The sequence below is a fragment of the Schistocerca serialis genome, chromosome 8 (genome assembly GCF_023864345.2).
Source record: "Schistocerca serialis cubense isolate TAMUIC-IGC-003099 chromosome 8, iqSchSeri2.2, whole genome shotgun sequence".
Classification (NCBI taxonomy): domain Eukaryota; kingdom Metazoa; phylum Arthropoda; class Insecta; order Orthoptera; family Acrididae; genus Schistocerca; species Schistocerca serialis.
In genome coordinates, this window is record NC_064645.1 from 560934826 (window position 1) to 560952801 (window position 17976).

At 39.6% G+C, this 17976-nt stretch overlaps 1 protein-coding gene across 2 annotated transcripts in view; it reads right to left on the reverse strand.

The window, feature by feature from the left end:
- The window catches only part of LOC126416148 (DDB1- and CUL4-associated factor 8-like), a 116992-nt gene that overhangs the window by 56534 nt on the left and 42482 nt on the right, over positions 1 to 17976 (reverse strand). For both annotated transcript variants that reach the window (XM_050083696.1, XM_050083697.1), the window contains exons 5-6: positions 10428 to 10663; positions 6819 to 6996 (exon numbers count right to left, since the gene is read on the reverse strand). In XM_050083696.1, the coding sequence (XP_049939653.1) occupies positions 6819 to 6996; positions 10428 to 10663 (414 nt within the window). The remainder of the gene's footprint in view (positions 1 to 6818; positions 6997 to 10427; positions 10664 to 17976) is intronic.

A 17976-nucleotide genomic window follows, 5' to 3' on the forward strand; every position in this document is an offset into this window, starting at 1 on the left:
TATGTAACAGAAGAGATTGCTTTTGTGCTTTCAGACTGAGATGAAGGAAAATTAGGTACTTTATGGAGAACACTAATCAGCTACAAAAATTGCATGAAACGTAGGAAACAGTCCATACTGTAGTAAACCGGCTGGGCCCATAGCATAATGGAGCAGCTCTCAGTGTAAATGAAGAAATTAAGCAATGAACTTCAAATCAAAAATAAGAAATTTTCTTCAGCTTTACTTCAAAATTATTTTTCTTTATGTAGAGGAATTTCAAGTTGATGGTGCTCCTTGTCTCTGAGCTTCTGTTAATCAGTGTCTCCACAAAACTGGTGTTAAGGACTGTTCGTTAAGCAATATTTGTGCACTTTTTCATACAAGTACACTCTATGTCAAATCCACACAAAAGCACAAAGAGATTGGCTTCAAGCTGGACAAAGAAACTATTGTCAGTGCAGTGTAACCATGAATACATTTATACCCAAGCAGGCACATGAGGTCCGTAGCATTCTTTCATCAGACGAGGATTTAAGGTAACAGCTACCAGTATATCACAAACAAAGCCCACCACTAAATTCCTGATTCTTTAAAGAATTGAACTCTCGTATATAAAAGAGTTTCAAATGTCTGTCTACTTTACAAATGAGTTAATGTGTTAAATAGTGGACTTTAAGCATATAAGCAAGAAAAAGTTTAGGAATGCTTTCAAATTACGCATAAAGCTTACTGGAAGTCACTAAAGTGCTCCCATTATGAAGCACTGGATGAATATAATCTGGGAAATTTGCACCCCATTTTATGCAAAAGCTAGTTTTTCATGCATCTCAACTGTTTATGACATCATACCTCCTGAAATATGGGTCATACAATGATATAATTTTGCAGGTTCAATCTGTGTTATCTGCAGATACTACCTGCAAATTGTGTTGTGAATAGAGTCAGTAGTTAATAAACACTAAATTGAAATATCTTGCCAGCCACTGAAATTTGACTGTGTGAACAGTGAAGATGCAGTAAGCTACCACCCCCCCCCCCCCTCCTCTCTCTCTCTCTCTCTCTCTCTCTCTCTCTCTCTCTCTGTGTGTGTGTGTGTGTGTGTGTGTGTGTGTGTGTGTTGGCGGGTGAGAGTTTTGCAAAGGTATGAAATTATGTGTAAAGTACAGTACAGTAAACTTCCATTTATCCTAAATGATTGGGGTGGCGGGGCGGTTCCGATAATAGAAGTTTCGGGTTAACTGAAGCCCCCTGTTCCCACGCATGAAACACCCCAAATAGTGTCAATATCGCAAAATAGGATATTAAAACTTATGTACAGTATGTAGCACATTATTGATATGGTTGTGAATAAGCCTGCATGTTCTTGACTGAAAAAATTGACTTGTGTTAAAAAGGTGCCAAACTATGATTGAAAACTTCAAGTTTTTAAATGCTGAATAACAAAGCCTGTTTATTTTGCATTCTTACAGGAAAAAATGAGCCTTATTTGGCAGCAGGAAAAAACAGGAATTTTTATTTTATTACCTACTCTTTTGAATAGAAAATAAACTACTGGACAAAATTATGAAACAAATCTATAGAGTACTCCCAGGAATGAAAAGTTCGTCTAGAGAAACTCTAAAGTAAAAAAACACTTAACTTATGGATGTTGACATTCTAGGACGCTTCATTATAATTTATTGTTTCGTAAAAAAGTCTGTAAGGTTTTTTGGCTTGAGAAACTTTTGTTGCACCTATATATCTCCAATGTTGGAAACAAACAATTTCGTGATAAGTTGCCGCCTTCTGTTGGCTGATGTACTCCAGGGCGGTTTGGATCACTTCATAATCAACTGTCTGAGGAATCTTTTTTCTCTGCTTTGTCATCATACATATTCTTCCAATGCTTTCTGATTGATCACAATTTGGATGATTTCTTCCTCAGTCAAATCAAAAAAGTCCTTTTCCATCCACTCTTCAATGTCTTCGAAGTTCGCGTCTTCACAACCCAGCAGATTTCCAGTAAATTCATCAAAATTATGTCATATTCATCTGTTTCTGGCATGTCAGCTTGAGTTCCGGTGTTGCCTCCTCCTTCCAACCACTGATGAATTGCCTTATGATCTAAGTGTTTTTTCCAAGACCTCACAAGAGAAATTGGAGAAATTAGATTCCAAGCTTCAGCAATCCAATGAATGACACTTAAACATTGATTTTTTTAAGAGCTTTGCAAAAGATGATCTTCAGCATCAATCGCACTGATTAAGTATTCCAGCAGTTCGCGTCTGTAATGTTTTTTCATTGCCTCAAGAACACCTTGGTCCATCAGTTGACATGGAGACGTGACATTTCATGGGACAAAACACAACTTTGATATCCCCTTCTTGTAGATCATCTGGGTGAGAAGGAGCGTTGTCCACAAGAAGTAGCACTTTTTGAGGAAGTCCATTTTCCTCTACGTATTTTTCTACAGCTGGAACAAACTCTGCCTGGAAGCACTGTTTGAAGATGGCACCATTTATCCATGCCTTAGAATGATTCGTGTACCACACTGGCAAAGGTTTATCAGCTGGTCACCGTCTAAATGCATTGGGTTTTTGGATTTACCAATTAAAGTATGGTGCAGTTTATGACTGCCAGTGGCATTACTGCATGCAAGGACAGTAACTCTTTCTTGGCTTTTTTTTTTACATCCGGATGCTGCTTTTTGTTGGCAACATTTTGTAATTCAACCCAGTTTCATCACAGTTGTAAAGCTGATCGCCAGTATAATCTCCTTTGTCGATGATTGTGTGCAGTTTCTTCTTAAAATCAGTGATAGCGGTTTCATCCCCAGATAATGATTCACCCCTGATGGCAATTTCATGAATGTCATGCCGCTTCTTGAACTGATCCAGCTAGCCATGACTTCGGAGGAAGTCTTGCTCCTTTCCTTCAATCAGCTCATAAAGTCTTCACTTTTTCATGAAGTAGAGAACCTGAAACTGGCACACCTTTGGCTCTTGGTTGTTCTTGCCACAAAAGTAGGACCTCTTCTAACTGAGGATGTGCACCTTTTCTCATTGTTTTCTGAGATTTCATTGCATTGCCTGATGCTTGTATGAAACAAAATTTTTTTTCTGATCGATTTGTCTTCCAATCAGTAGCCATACACCTACCAATGTTCAAACCCACAGCAACTTTTGCGAGTGGCTCAGCAGCACCTATTCTCTGCAAAACACGAAGCTTTTGTTCCAATGAGATCACATTCTTTTTTCGTTACGCGCCTATAGTCACGTTCAGCGTTTTTTTACTGACATTTGACTAATTCTTTTTTGGTTTTTGGTCACTTTTATCTCAGGACATTTTAAAGCATGTAGAGCAAGCACAAAATGTTAAATCGAAAACACACAAATGCACGACTGGACAACACTTGAGATGCACTAGACAAAGCTTTTGACTTTTGAAACCTGGCTGTGGCAGCCTTCGAATGAAAACATTCGATACATCTATCCCCTCTACTAAACAAGCCCATGTCATAACACAACAGTGGGTTGTATGTTCACTGTTAAATTGTTAAGTGCTCAGCTTTCTCTGATGTACCGACAACAGGTGGAAAGTGTTCGGCGCCACACTCTCATTGTCGATTTCAACAGGGCTAAGTCACGCTGCATAGAGCAATACTGAACATACTGCACTAACAAGGAGTTTCAATAGATAGCAATGACATAAAACTACATAATACGAACAATAAACACGCTAAAACTTCAACCTACACATGCACGAATTGATGACACTCTGACTTCTGACACGCGCCAGTGCACTGATTAGCAGTAGATTGTCAAAAAACACCAGCAAATGCGTGGCTCCAGATGCAGACATTTAAACTTGTCAAATGTCAGTCTAGCTAGCCAAAAGTGTAGCTGCGCAATTCGTCGGACAATACCAATGCGAGCCGCAAAAATCTGAAAAATCTGCTCAAATAAAATGGATTACGGATAAACTTTATTCAGATAATGGGAGTTAACTGTTCTCGTATTCTAAAATTTTGGACTAATTTAGTCAATGTTGTGTGTGCCCCGTCAGTTACGTGCCTCAAGACACACACAGTTTCTAACTGTAATACTTGTCTTATTGTGTGTTCGTAGATGATGATGGCATGTTACACAGTCGAAAATTCGTTCTACAATGACCAGTCAACCTGGCTGCATGCCCGAGAGACCTTCAAGCAGCTTGTCTTATTGTGTTAAACTTTTAATGTAGGACAATACCTGTTAATGAGTGGATTGTTACTGCACTTTATGTATTTTTCAATTCTGTCAATAATTACACAAAATACACTCCTGGAAATGGAAAAAAGAACACATTGACACCGGTGTGTCAGACCCACCATACTTGCTCCGGACACTGCGAGAGGGCTGTACAAGCAATGATCACACACACGGCACAGCAGACACACCAGGAACCGCGGTGTTGGCCGTCGAATGGCGCTAGCTGCGCAGCATTTGTGCACCGCCGCCGTCAGTGTCAGCCAGTTTGCCGTGGCATACGGAGCTCCATCGCAGTCTTTAACACTGGTAGCATGCCGCGACAGCGTGGACGTGAACCGTATGTGCAGTTGACGGACTTTGAGCGAGGGCGTATAGTGGGCATGCGGGAGGCCGGGTGGACGTACCGCCGAATTGCTCAACACGTGGGGCGTGAGGTCTCCACAGTACATCAACGTTGTCGCCAGTGGTCGGCGGAAGGTGCACGTGCCCGTCGACCTGGGACCGGACCGCAGCGACGCACGGATGCACGCCAAGACCGTAGGATCCTACGCAGTGCCGTAGGGGACCGCACCGCCACTTCCCAGCAAATTAGGGACACTGTTGCTCCTGGGGTATCGGCGAGGACCATTCGCAACCGTCTCCATGAAGCTGGGCTATGGTCCCGCACACCGTTAGGCCGTCTTCCGCTCACGCCCCAACATCGTGCAGCCCGCCTCCAGTGGTGTCGCGACAGGCGTGAATGGAGGGACGAATGGAGACGTGTCGTCTTCAGCGATGAGAGTCGCTTCTGCCTTGGTGCCAATGATGGTCGTATGTGTGTTTGGCGCCGTGCAGGTGAGCGCCACAATCAGGACTGCATACGACCGAGGCACACAGGGCCAACACCCGGCATCATGGTGTGGGGAGCGATCTCCTACACCGGCCGTACACCACTGGTGATCGTCGAGGGGACACTGAATAGTGCACGGTACATCCAAACCGTCATCGAACCCATCGTTCTACCATTCCTAGACCGGCAAGGGAACTTGCTGTTCCAACAGGACAATGCACGTCCGCATGTATCCCGTGCCGCCCAACGTGCTCTAGAAGGTGTAAGTCAACTACCCTGGCCAGCAAGATCTCCGGATCTGTCCCCCATTGAGCATGTTTGGGACTGGATGAAGCTTCGTCTCACGCGGTCTGCACGTCCAGCACGAACACTGGTCCAACTGAGGCGCCAGGTGGAAATGGCATGGCAAGCTGTTCCACAGGACTACATCCAGCATCTCTACGATCGTCTCCATGGGAGAATAGCAGCCTGCATTGCTGCGAAAGGTGGATATACACTGTACTAGTGCCGACATTGAGCATGCTCTGTTGCCTGTGTCTATGTGCCTGTGGTTCTGTCAGTGTGATCATGTGATGTATCTGACCCCAGGAATGTGTCAATAAAGTTTCCCCTTCCTGGGACAATGAATTCACGGTGTTCTTATTTCAATTTCCAGGAGTGTATAAAAAAATCAAATTTTTTTGCCCCTGGGGAGCTGTTGAATATGCAACCTGCAAGTGGTACTAGGTTCCAGGATTGGGATTTAGTAATATGGATAACCTTGGGTATTTATGAAATAACTGATTCCTCTGTTCAAGCTCTGCCGAAATACTAGTTGTCTCTCCTAGTCCAAGTGTAAAACTATCTGGAATCATGGAAAGAAACCACATAAGTAATACTTTTTAATTTAAAATAATCATTTATTCAATAATTCCAAATTCTAAGCCTTAAGTATGGAATCCAAACTCTATAAATAATGCTTTTCTTATAATGATAAACTTTCTCCAAGCAATCCAATTGTACCACTTAAAGCCCACTATAAAACTGTTTTGAACGAGGTTTTTGGTTTACATCAAATCTACTAAACTGTATTAAATCACCAGCTGATCTCCACTAATGACCAAATTTTGTCTGTATTCAACACAGAACTGCACTGCACAACAGTACTATTTCTTGGTGCCTCAACATTCTAACACTTTTTTCTGAAGTGCACAAATTTTTTGATGGGTTAACGTATTATCAAGAAGAGATGTAGACCTACATATTTGGGAATGACACCAAGAAATAAGTGTGAGAAGTGGACAAAATAAACAGAACTGTATCAAGTTGAGACCAACTGAATGAAGAAGGAAGAAAGAGACACTGTGTACCACCGTATGTGTTTTCAAATTGAGAGAGACTAGACAACTATTTCTGTTTTCTTGAAGATGAACAGCAAAATTCTATTACCATTAATTTGAAACTGCCAACTACAGTAATGAAATTTTCTACAAATGAAGTAGAGTTTCAGCTTGCATGGTTAGCCAAACTCAGGAATCCAAACATACAAAAAGCCCACCTAGAACACAAACAAAATAAGAAATGAGCACATTATTACGATGGAGGAAAACCAGTGAGGATTCCCTATGGAACTTCTTTATTGTGCCACCTAACAGAATCACTTCTTCTGTTATGAGTATCATCAAACCTTCAATTTATATATAAATACTTACACCAGGCTTACTGTTCAGATATCACCTTCCAAGCCACCACAGCAAAATTATAACAAAACTGATCAAAAAAACTTGCATTAAGCTCACCAGATGGCTGGGACAGAACTTTGTAACAGGCTGCGCATTACTTTCAGAACAATGGCGACGATCGTAGATTCGTACAGCACAGTTACGGCCACTGACACAGAAGAGGTTGCTGTCTAATGGATTGGTATGGATGCTATACAAAGCAATCTTCTTATCACGTTCCTTCGCCACCAGCAGCCTACATGTAAGGAAATAAATTACAGAGTAACTACTATCTTACTTTGTACATCGCAACAGGCCCAAGTCATTACAATTAGAGAAAGGAAGTGCTTAGAAATGTGTGGGGCAATAGGTTATACTTCTAAACACAAACAAACAAACAAACACACAAACACAAACACAAACACACACACACACACACACACACACACACACACACACACACACACACACACACCTGATATTCCATCAAGTGTTAAAATACCAATATTATTTTCTATTTTATCTCCCTGGCACTGTTTCAACATTTATCATTTCACATCAATAAACCATAAAGTTTGGTTTTAGAGTAAAATCCCACTGATTTGAAAGTGTTTTTATTTGAAAGTGTGGGTACAAGATACTGGTGTCTTTCCTAGCTGTCTCACAGTTCAACTTATCCATACAAGCATAATTACTTAAAGAAATCCAACTACCCATTTCTTTTTTCAGTGTGCAAATATAATAAAATGGAAATCAAGTAACTGATTGAGGTTTTCGAAGTTTTATATGTTTCAGTTAATTATTCCCCACTGAATAATTGTCAGCTAGGTCACATTTAGCTTGAGTGACAGGAGTGTAAAGCACAGGCAGGGAAAGGAAATATATCACAGTAATGCGAGATAAAACGTGCATGTCTCAGCAGTCCCAGCTGAATTAATGAAGAAAAAGTAGTAAAAATATGAATCACAAGGGGAGACAATGGAAAATTGCTCTGTCATCATCAGTTAAATATTTACTTTCAAGAGATGGGTTGGTTAATATCACTGGTGTGTTCTGCCTGGTGCAATATATTGTTGTAGTTGTAATAAAGACAGTGAATCTTCAAAAATTCCAGAAACATTTCTGCTACACTAAGATGTTTGTTTTCTGAACTTTAACTGCACTCACTCCAATTGATCCTAGTCCACAACAATAATTCTATTTCTGCAAGTTGGTAGACAAATGGAGCACTTCACACAAAGATACGACAGCACTGGCGAAAAAGTTTCACTCGGTACCTTTCACTGTACACTTTAATGGAGATGTAGCCAATGAACTGACAATCTAAATATTTTTATCTATAGAAGTATTAAGGCAAATCTTAACCACAATTTTACAGAAGGTATACAGTGTGTAAGTTAACTTTATATGCCAACATCACATTTCTGATATTAAAAATGTCTTGTTCATCACTGCCGTAATTCCAATGACTTCTTGTTAAAGCTTTATTATGAGTCCATTGGAAATGAATAACTGTTAAATTTTACAATATGAATTAAATACAAAATAGTAGGCACAGAAAGAAAAAAATATAGTTATTTTTTATTCTAATGAAGAAACTCGCACAGAAAACTAAATAACACTGTTGAGCATTTGACCATATCAGTCTCCCAGCTGCCTAATTGTCTGCTACTGCTGCTGACATGTACCACATAATTTCCATGCTTGTTATATTATCTCAGTTGAGAAATTGCTATTTTCTGAGTGACACATAGGAGTTTTAATTACCTAGTTCAATTTTGTGAACTATATTCTCATAGAGAAAACGATTTTGAATTTTACAATGAGCATACATACGGCAATCTGTACCTTGTATGGCCTATCTAAGTAAATAATACATCTCTCTGGAGTAATACGGTGCTAATTAATATTAATAATGAAATTGTATACACACAAGTAGTGAAACTAGTATACTCGTTTCTCAAGAAGCTTTAATCTCATTTCACTACTTACTTTTCTTCACCCCGGAGGCCTACATTTTTATGGTGGATTATGACTGCAGGCTGGGGTGCACAACAACCTGGCCCTGTCCACAATGCTGTTCCACTTGTCTAACTATGTCTACACTGATATTTCACTTTCAGTATACCGGTATACCTGGCCCCAAAAAGCATCTGCATTCTACACTCTAAAAAAATCAGTGTTTGATCCTTTAATTTTTGAACTCTAGTGTAATTTACTGTCATGACCTCATTTAATTATCCATAACTGCGTGCTCCCTCTCTCTCTGTTTCCCTTACCTCTCCTTATCTGACACACATATTTTATCCACCTTCCAATATTTTTATTAACTACTAGATGTGCTCAGCCATTCATTGCTATGGCTCAGTCTGGTTAAATGGAAAAGGAAGGAAAGACAAAGCATATATTTCTAATATGTATGGGAATTGGATATACATCCTAATCTCCTCCCCCTATCTCTGCTCATCCCCTCCTTTGAACTGTCTATATCCATTTCCTCCCACCCCTATCCATCTCTCTCTGACCTTGAGCCACATTGTAGTAGTATTATACTCACAAGCCGGTAATCCGTAAATACAGTTTTCCTGCCTGCTAACAAGTTTTCACTGTTATTTATATATCTTATATCCATCAGAATGTTCATTAAGAGTACTGTGTAAAAATTTAAAGTATCTCAGTTAAGAAATTTCTCAAGATTTTTGGTAATACCATTTCCTGTTTATATATTACACATTTATTTATATATTATACATATTAAAAATAGGTATATAAAAATACGCACTTATTCAAATGCAATGCTGTGTCAAAATTTCAAAGCAATTGGTGAGCAGATTAAAACAGACTCAAAATCAGGACCTTTGCCTTTTGCGGGCAAGTGCTCTACTGACTGAATTACCCAAGCATGAATCATGAACCATCCTCACATCTTTACTTTCGCCAGTATCACATCTCATATCTCCAAATTCCATAGCTGCTCTCCAGCGAATCTTGCAGGGCTAACATTCCCGGAAGAAAGGATACTGCAGAGATATGACTTGCCACAGCCTGGCTGATGTTTCCTGAATGAAACTTTCACTCTGCAGCGGAGTGTATACTGATATTAAACTTCTTGGCACACTAAAGCTGCGTGCCACTCCAAGACTATAATGGCAAATGTAAAACTGTGAGGATGTTTCATGATTCATGCTTGGGTAACTCAATCGGCAAAGCACTTTCTCACGAAAGGCGAAGGTCCCAAGTTCGAATCTCAGTTTTGATCTGCCAGGAAGTTCCATATCAACACACACTCTGCTGCAGAATGAAAGCTTCATTCTCACTTACATTTTTATTCACTAAGCACCTTTCACTGTACACTTTAATGGAGATATAGCCAATGAACTTACAATCTAAATATTTTTTCCATCTTCATAGATGGAAATGTTCATTTGTACGAAATTTTAAAACTCCAAAAGTTCTTCATTGCATGCTTTGAAATTTTGACACCACGGTGCATTTGGATACATGCAATTGCAACTTTATTTATTTAGATACACTATTCTGACTATTATTTTTTTTTCTTTCGAACACAATGTATTAGTAGATATTCCACTTAGAAGTCACACTGAATATTTTGGTATATTTTACTAAAATTTGTAGTATTTGCTCCATTACGAACTCATTTCATAACAGAAGACACAACCTACTTACTTGTCAGGCTTTGGTGCACGCACATCCACAGACATTACAACTGCATCTTCACCAGAGCTTAAGAAGACGTGTGGGCTGTCTGGCAGTATGGACAGCTTGTGGGCTGGTCCACGGTGCTGTGCAAGGCGTCGAGTTGCACGACATTGTCCTGTGGAGGAAAGCTCCGCCAGACGCACCTGGCCATCTCGTCCACAAGATACAACGTGTGTGTCACCCCGCAGGGGAAGGAATTTTACCTGTCAAAAATAACTACTATTAACGCCGATGGTAACAAACTTGTGAAATTTTTTATCGGTATTCAATGTGTGTGTTGGAAAGGCCACTTATTAAATGAAGTTAAAGGTTTACTTTTGGTCAGAAAAATGATCAGGCTTTACAGTGGCTCCATCAACATTTCTAGCGGCAGATGTGGACTCTGACCATAATGGTTATGACCTGCAGATTAAAACTGAAGAAATTTGTGAAAAGTAGAAAATTATGGCAGTGGCACCTGGACAAATTTAGAGAACCTGAGTGGTTAACACAAGATATACTGAATTTAATTAACAAAAGAAGAAGTGTAAACATGCAGCAAATAAAAAAGCAAAAAAGGAATACAGGTGTTCAAAAATAAGACTGACAGGAAGAGCAAAATCGCAAAGCAGGAATGGCTAGACAAGAAATACACGACGAGAAATGCAAGACTGTAGAAATATGCACTTGGAAGAAGATAGGTACCAACTATAGGAAAAATAGTCCTTTCGCGGCTAGCAGGCATACATGAATGTCTTGCAGGCAGAGATCCAGATGGCTACAGGTGTACATGTACACCCAGCAGTTAGAAAGGCAAGACAGCCACAGGCTTTCATTTACACCTGGTAGGTGGGAAGGCATGATAGCTAAGGGCCAGGGTGAGGAAGTGAGTAAATGTGCACTATAGAATGGTGGCTCACTGTTGTCCACATTTCAGCATTCCTAACAACGCAATCATTATCTGTTTCTCTGGTCTGAAAGCACTTAAGCTTTCACCTGCTTCCTGTTCCTTTCAGCTTACAAGTCGATCTTAGATACAATTAATTTTGTAACCTACTCAATACAAAAGACGACAACATATATATTCTGAAGGCCATGAATTATTCTAATGAACTGACATATAGATGTGGCAAAAGCGAAACCATGCAGAAAACAAGTGCATTTTCTCAGTAACGCTCACTGCCACACGGAACAGCAAATGACACACCATGGGCAACAACAGCAATTTGCTTTCTTAATCTACAAAGTATATACGATATAAACACACACAAACTGAAAGATTCTACAGGATGTATGTACACATTTCCAAAGGCAAACAATGCAAGAAAATATGTACAGTTTCTCAGCAAAATTCACTGTCGCAGGGAACAGAAACGCCACACACTGGCAAACAAATGCAATTTCATTTCCTAATGTACAATGTATACGATGCAAAAATATATAGTTTGAAAGGGCATCAGCTGGTCTACAGAACTGGTGTTTCAAAAGGCAAACAGTACAGCAGATACATACACTTTCTCAGTAATACTCGCCACCATGCAGAAAAGAAGACAGTCTGAGTTTTGAATGGCTACACTTGGAACTGCTGATTTTAAGACTATGTATCTTGAAACTTATTTGTCCCGTATTAATGTAATTTTAATGTGTTGTAGGCACCTATATAAAGCAGAGTAAGTCTCAAGTTACAGTATTTTCCAAACACAATTTTTTTAGCATTTTTCTCAAATAATTTTTTCTCAGCACAGAATAAACTTATAACAGAAAGGTTGGATCACTTTTTAAGCTTTCTTTTATGGTTATGATAAACAGCAGCTAGTGTGACCGTACAATGTAATACTGATTTTATAAGGAGTATTATTGAAGAATGGAACGTTGAAATGTGTGGTTAGCCTATATTGGCCGTAGCCTGCGGTGATCATCATGGTGTCAGCTATCTGCTTGTGAGGCACATAACACATTCGTCCTCATTGGCCAACAGAAACATGGCAGGACCTATGAAATGCTTGTAAAGCCCTTGTGTGATAAAGCATACTACTGTCGCGTATCATCATGGTGACAACCAAAACTTTGGGACATGTTTCATGGTGAATGTCGAGTGATACTAATATGTGTGTACACACAAGGACTAAGTTTTCTGTAAAAATGAATGATTTGATAAAGTACAATCCCTATGTATTTATTCTAAATTTTAGACTCTCTCAACAAAATCCACCACTTTCGCTAATCCGGCACCCCTACGTGTGAGGAGTGGTGGGTTTAGCTAGAGTCTAGTGTACTACTACTACTACTACTACGACTAGGTACCCTCTGCCGTACACCATATAGTGGCTGCAGAGTAAACTAGGTACCATTTGCCATATACCATATGGTGGCTGCAGATGAAGAATTAAATATGGTGATGCCGATTGAATTATGTTTGAAAATTAGACACAAAATAGTCCAAGACGGCCACTAGCAAGGCTGTGGGTGGTATCAGCCATCAGGATGACATTTTTGTGTGATAAAAGTAGTACATATCAGCTGGTGTTTATACTCAGCAGTGTCAAAAGTGACATTTGTCTTGAGGCACAATATCTGAAAGAGAGTTATGGTGCAAATAAGGCTGTTCAAGTGCTCAAAGTTTTGAAGTGCAATTGGTCACCACGAGCATGAAGGGACCATCATCACGAGCACTCCTCCCATGGTGCTTAGCTTGAGCCAGTACTCGTGCTGCATCTGCATGTTGCACATCATCAGCTAAGCTTAGAGAGCAGCAAGCCAACTTCAGTGCTGCATCAAGAGTTCCCACATGCCAGCCACCCAGCCATCACCCATCAATGACAGCTGCTGGCAACTCAGCAGGCACTATTATGGAACCGGTTTCAGCACTATGCTGTGGCATAGCTTACGAAAAGCTGTTTTGCAGGTATTCTCAAGGGCGAGAATTGTGTGGTGTCCCGATTAAAACCCACAACTTGTGTCTTAACATCTCAGTACTTTACTGTCAAATTAGTGATTGGCTGTCATGTGGCTTTTGTAGTTGACAGAGGCTCCCACCATCCCACTTCAGTGATGTGTCTGTAACACCAACATTCAGCTTTTTGTCCTACAGGGTTCCAGGTCTGAGCCATAAGTGCAGACACTGGAGCAAACTATGTGGTTTTTGCTGGTGACAGCTGCCTTTAGACTAAGTAGCAAGGGAGGTCACATGACGCGATAACTGTGGCATCGAAGGCGAGAAGAAATGGGACACCAGTGAGTAGGAAGACTGGTGCTACTAAGACAACTAATTCAAGTGACATTGTTAGTAAAGATGCAGTTTCGAGCACACTTACTGCAGAGAAAATTGTGGCAGTTGATTAAATTCTTAGTGATTTACAAACTGCACTGAAACAAACAAGATCATCAACAATAATTACAGCTCAAATCAGAAAAACAATTCGGGCATCTGCACTAACATAGGCAAAACTTGGTGACAGAATGAAGAGTTATGTGTAGAAAACAAACACCTATGCTGTGACTTGGCAGGTGCAAGTAGGCTGGAAGTGAGGACAAGACAAAGACTAAGCAGAAAGGGAGAAACTAAAGCAAGAAAAAATACAACATACAAGTGAAGTAAGGCTAGATTGCAGCTGGCACTGCTAGCGGGCCAAAAAATATTGTAGAAGCTAGGATACAACATATGTGGGCGAAGTAAATAAATATTCTGTTTTTTCAAAACTACCAACAATCAACAACCAGATATGCACACTGTTGGGGAAATACTGACGAATAAAATCAATCTCCGACAAGGCACTTTGTCACAGACAGACAGCAAAAGATTGCAGGAAAACACTGCACTGATGAAGGACATTAGGTTCGAAGGGCCAAAAAAAGAGGTGGCCATTCTTATCAATCGCAGACACTTACTGATGAGGACTTTCTCAATGAATTGTACAACACCAATCTAATGACGACCTATATAAAGAGTAGTTCAAGAGATAGGTCAAGTTATGAAGCAAAATAGGACTAAGGAGCTAGATCACACAACAAAGAAGTGTACAAAACGGGAAGTAACTAGCGTCAAATGTAGCAAACCATTGTAGTGAACCAAAAGCATAGGGTGCACGTCAAGTACGTGGCGAAGAAAGAACTGCGACAAGGCAGGGGACCAGAGTGTGTGGCATACAGACAGTTATACGACAGACAGATCACACACACATGGAATACGACCACATATATGTTCACTCACATGCCACACGAGTGTGACAGTGAGCAAACACATACTGCAGGATAAAATATCTGCACTGGCTACATGTAAACTCCATTTCCAACACAGTGTGGAAGAAGTGCAAATCACCATCAACCAGAACACATGACTGGTCTCATGCAGTTGCATGGCAACGACAAATAGGCTTCATAACTCACTGTTGAATGAAGTGCTTAACAGGTACATTAGAACAATAGGCAACAAAGTAATGCAAGGCATAGTCGACTGCAAGATTTCTAGGCAACTCAAGCATGAACTATACAAATGTACATTTACTCAAATGGGATTAGCTTTAGGTACTGAGTTAGGAGTATGAGGTCATCAATGGGGTACGTATAAGTGAAAAGGAAATGTGTGGGTGTATCTTAAGGAAACAAAAAGCACAAAGTGCACAATCAAACATATCCTACATCACAGTATCAGATCCAGAAGAGCACCAACAGATTGACGTAAAAATCCCCATTTATCTGACACACCCATCACACAAATCATTCACACAAAAAGTAAGACCAGGCACAGAGATGAACATGTAAACCATCAAAACATCACACAGCAGAAAATGAGTGACTCGAGAGATCAGGCAGAATGCAAAAACTATGACAGAAACATTGGATAAAAAGAATATGACTCAACAAAAAATAGTCAATATGTCAAGACAGTACACTTCATTATCATGGGGGCTACACAGGTGCTCACAGCAAATACTACATCCAGAACACAAATTTCCATTACAGAACACTGACTGCATTGGCAATGACAGAAATGGTAACTGACTTCTTGACAACACTGACAGCATGTTCGCAGGGTGTATACGTGGACAAGGAAAAAAAAAATTCCCGGATTTTTCCCAGATTTCCCGGTTAAAAATACACATTCTCCCGGGTGAAAAAAACAACTTTTTCCGTGTTACATGACATTTTCCCTACGAAACTTATCAATCCTTTGAATGGTTATGATTTTATACAAGGGCTTTGAATTTCCCGGCACTTTTGAAAACGAAACTCAGGGAAAAACACACATTTTGGAATTATCTTTGATGTGCAACAACGTGTATGCTGCATATTTTCGTATTACACAAGTATACATTGGAATTCCACCAAACACCGCATGTTACTTTCCGAATTATTGGAATCGAGATTGAGATGCACTTCTGTAAGCCAGTCATAGCTCATGTCACGTGATCTCGACAGCCGATGACGGCGGATATTCAGAGCATGGGACACGTGATGTAGTCAGCCAACAGCAACATCACTGTTACGTAGCACGAACACACAAACAGGGAAAGTTAATAGTTTAAATTAGTATGCATAGCGTTGCTGCAAGAAAAACAAAGCGTTCACATATAATATCAGTCTCTAAGGTTAATAAGCTGCAAGAGAAGTTAAGCTTTTGCATATAATGTTGATATTTTTTGCGTGTGTTACACTTTAAGATATATCAGACAAATGTGCCAGTAAAATTTTTAATAGTGACATAAATGTCTGATCTTCATGGTTCGAAATTCTTCTAAATGGCCCGCCATCAAAGAGTTGATTTTTAAATGAGAGTCAAACGCTCTGTGATTTATGAAATTCATGGTACATTGTCGCACATAGTTCAACTTGCGTAAAAGGATATTTACTTTGAAAGTAACGCCTTTCAAACCACCATACACAATATTTCCTCACAACCTCTTAGAAATAGGTTCGTTTCAGCAGTTGCCAGAGAGCGCAGGTAACAGGCGACACCGCGCTTATGCAGCTACCATGACACTGGAAGCCCGTATGTACGTACATGTAAAACATTGAAAGATAATACATTATGTCATAAAAGAAACAAGACATCAAAGGATACTCCAAGAGCATCGGAATTTCTCGAACCATACTTAAATGTGCACATTTAAACTGCATACTTAAATGAGCACATTTAAAATGCATACTTAAAGTGCACATTCATATGTCCAGATTCCCAATGAAGTAGACCTCATCTGATATTAAGTTTTTCAGTGTGGTTTTCAGGATTTAAATTTTCTTGGAGCAACAGCATTGTATTACACAAAACATATGTGTTCGAGGAAATGTAAGACATGTTGTTAGGTCGTAAGTGTGCCAAAGTGCAGCATTCTTTTATCGCACGTCACTGTATTTCGCTCTGTGGAATTTAAACGTGTATATCTTGTAATAAATGCCAACAAACTATATTCAGGGCAGTGGAAATTGAAATGTTCTGTAATGCCTCTCCTGTTCCCAGTCAGCCTGTTGGACAGCCTGCCCCACTAAAAAAAAAAAAATTATATCTCTCAATTAATAGTGAATGGGATTATTTGTAATCGGGAGAACAAGAACTCTTCAGAAAATTTGCACTCTTTATTGCCTATTAGCTAACAACTTGCTCTTTTGTGTGTAATAAAATTAAATATAGGACACATAAAACCAATAAAGACACGAGCCAAGCAATAAACTACACATTTCTTCAATTAGCTCCCAGCACTTTTTTTTTTTCCTATCTAATCTGGTTACAGCTTTACATGGCGTGGTTTCCTTTCTGCGAGAGAATCTATTTCCTCATCAACTTTCATCAAACATTTTGCTACATGAAAAATCGAAATGTCATAATCTAAAACTGAAAAAAACTGTCAATACAAATAATACGCAAGACTGGTGTGGTTTCTCGATCTGATTATGTCTATTTCGTCACTGTCTGCTAGATAAAACAAAATAGGTCTTTCTAATATTGCAGAAATTTTGTAACACACATCTAATAAACGAGACTGTTTTGGCACAAATGGTTATTTTTATAACATGACAGAATATAATTCACAAAGCACCAATGTCAAATGCCTATTAGGCCTACTACAAGCAAAAAGCTTTATGTTAGGAAATAGTTTCACATTTCATTCATACGCACCAGTGTCTCAAGCATGAGATCAAAAAGTAGTATTACAAAATTTTTATATAAATTTGGAATTGTCTTATTCTTCCATAATTTGTGTGATGTCCCCGTTTCTCCTCCTTCCTCATTCTAACAAACAATCTTGTCATCACCAATCCTGTAGTTATTCCTGCCATTGCCAAAATTTGTTCGCCGATTAACTTCACAAACCCTGGCAGAATCACAGGTTTAGTTATCCCGCGATTATTCTCCGGTTAGGCGTTGTTACATGTTCGTACAACAGGTTTTCCGCGTTACTTCCAGAATATAACTTAAGCGGCTGACAACTGGTTCTTACTAACGTAGCGATCTGGCCAAAAATTTTCTGTCAAAATTTCATTTTCTTGGATGCACCGAGATGTAATACGTAATCTTTCTCACCTGTTATTTCTGTTAGTC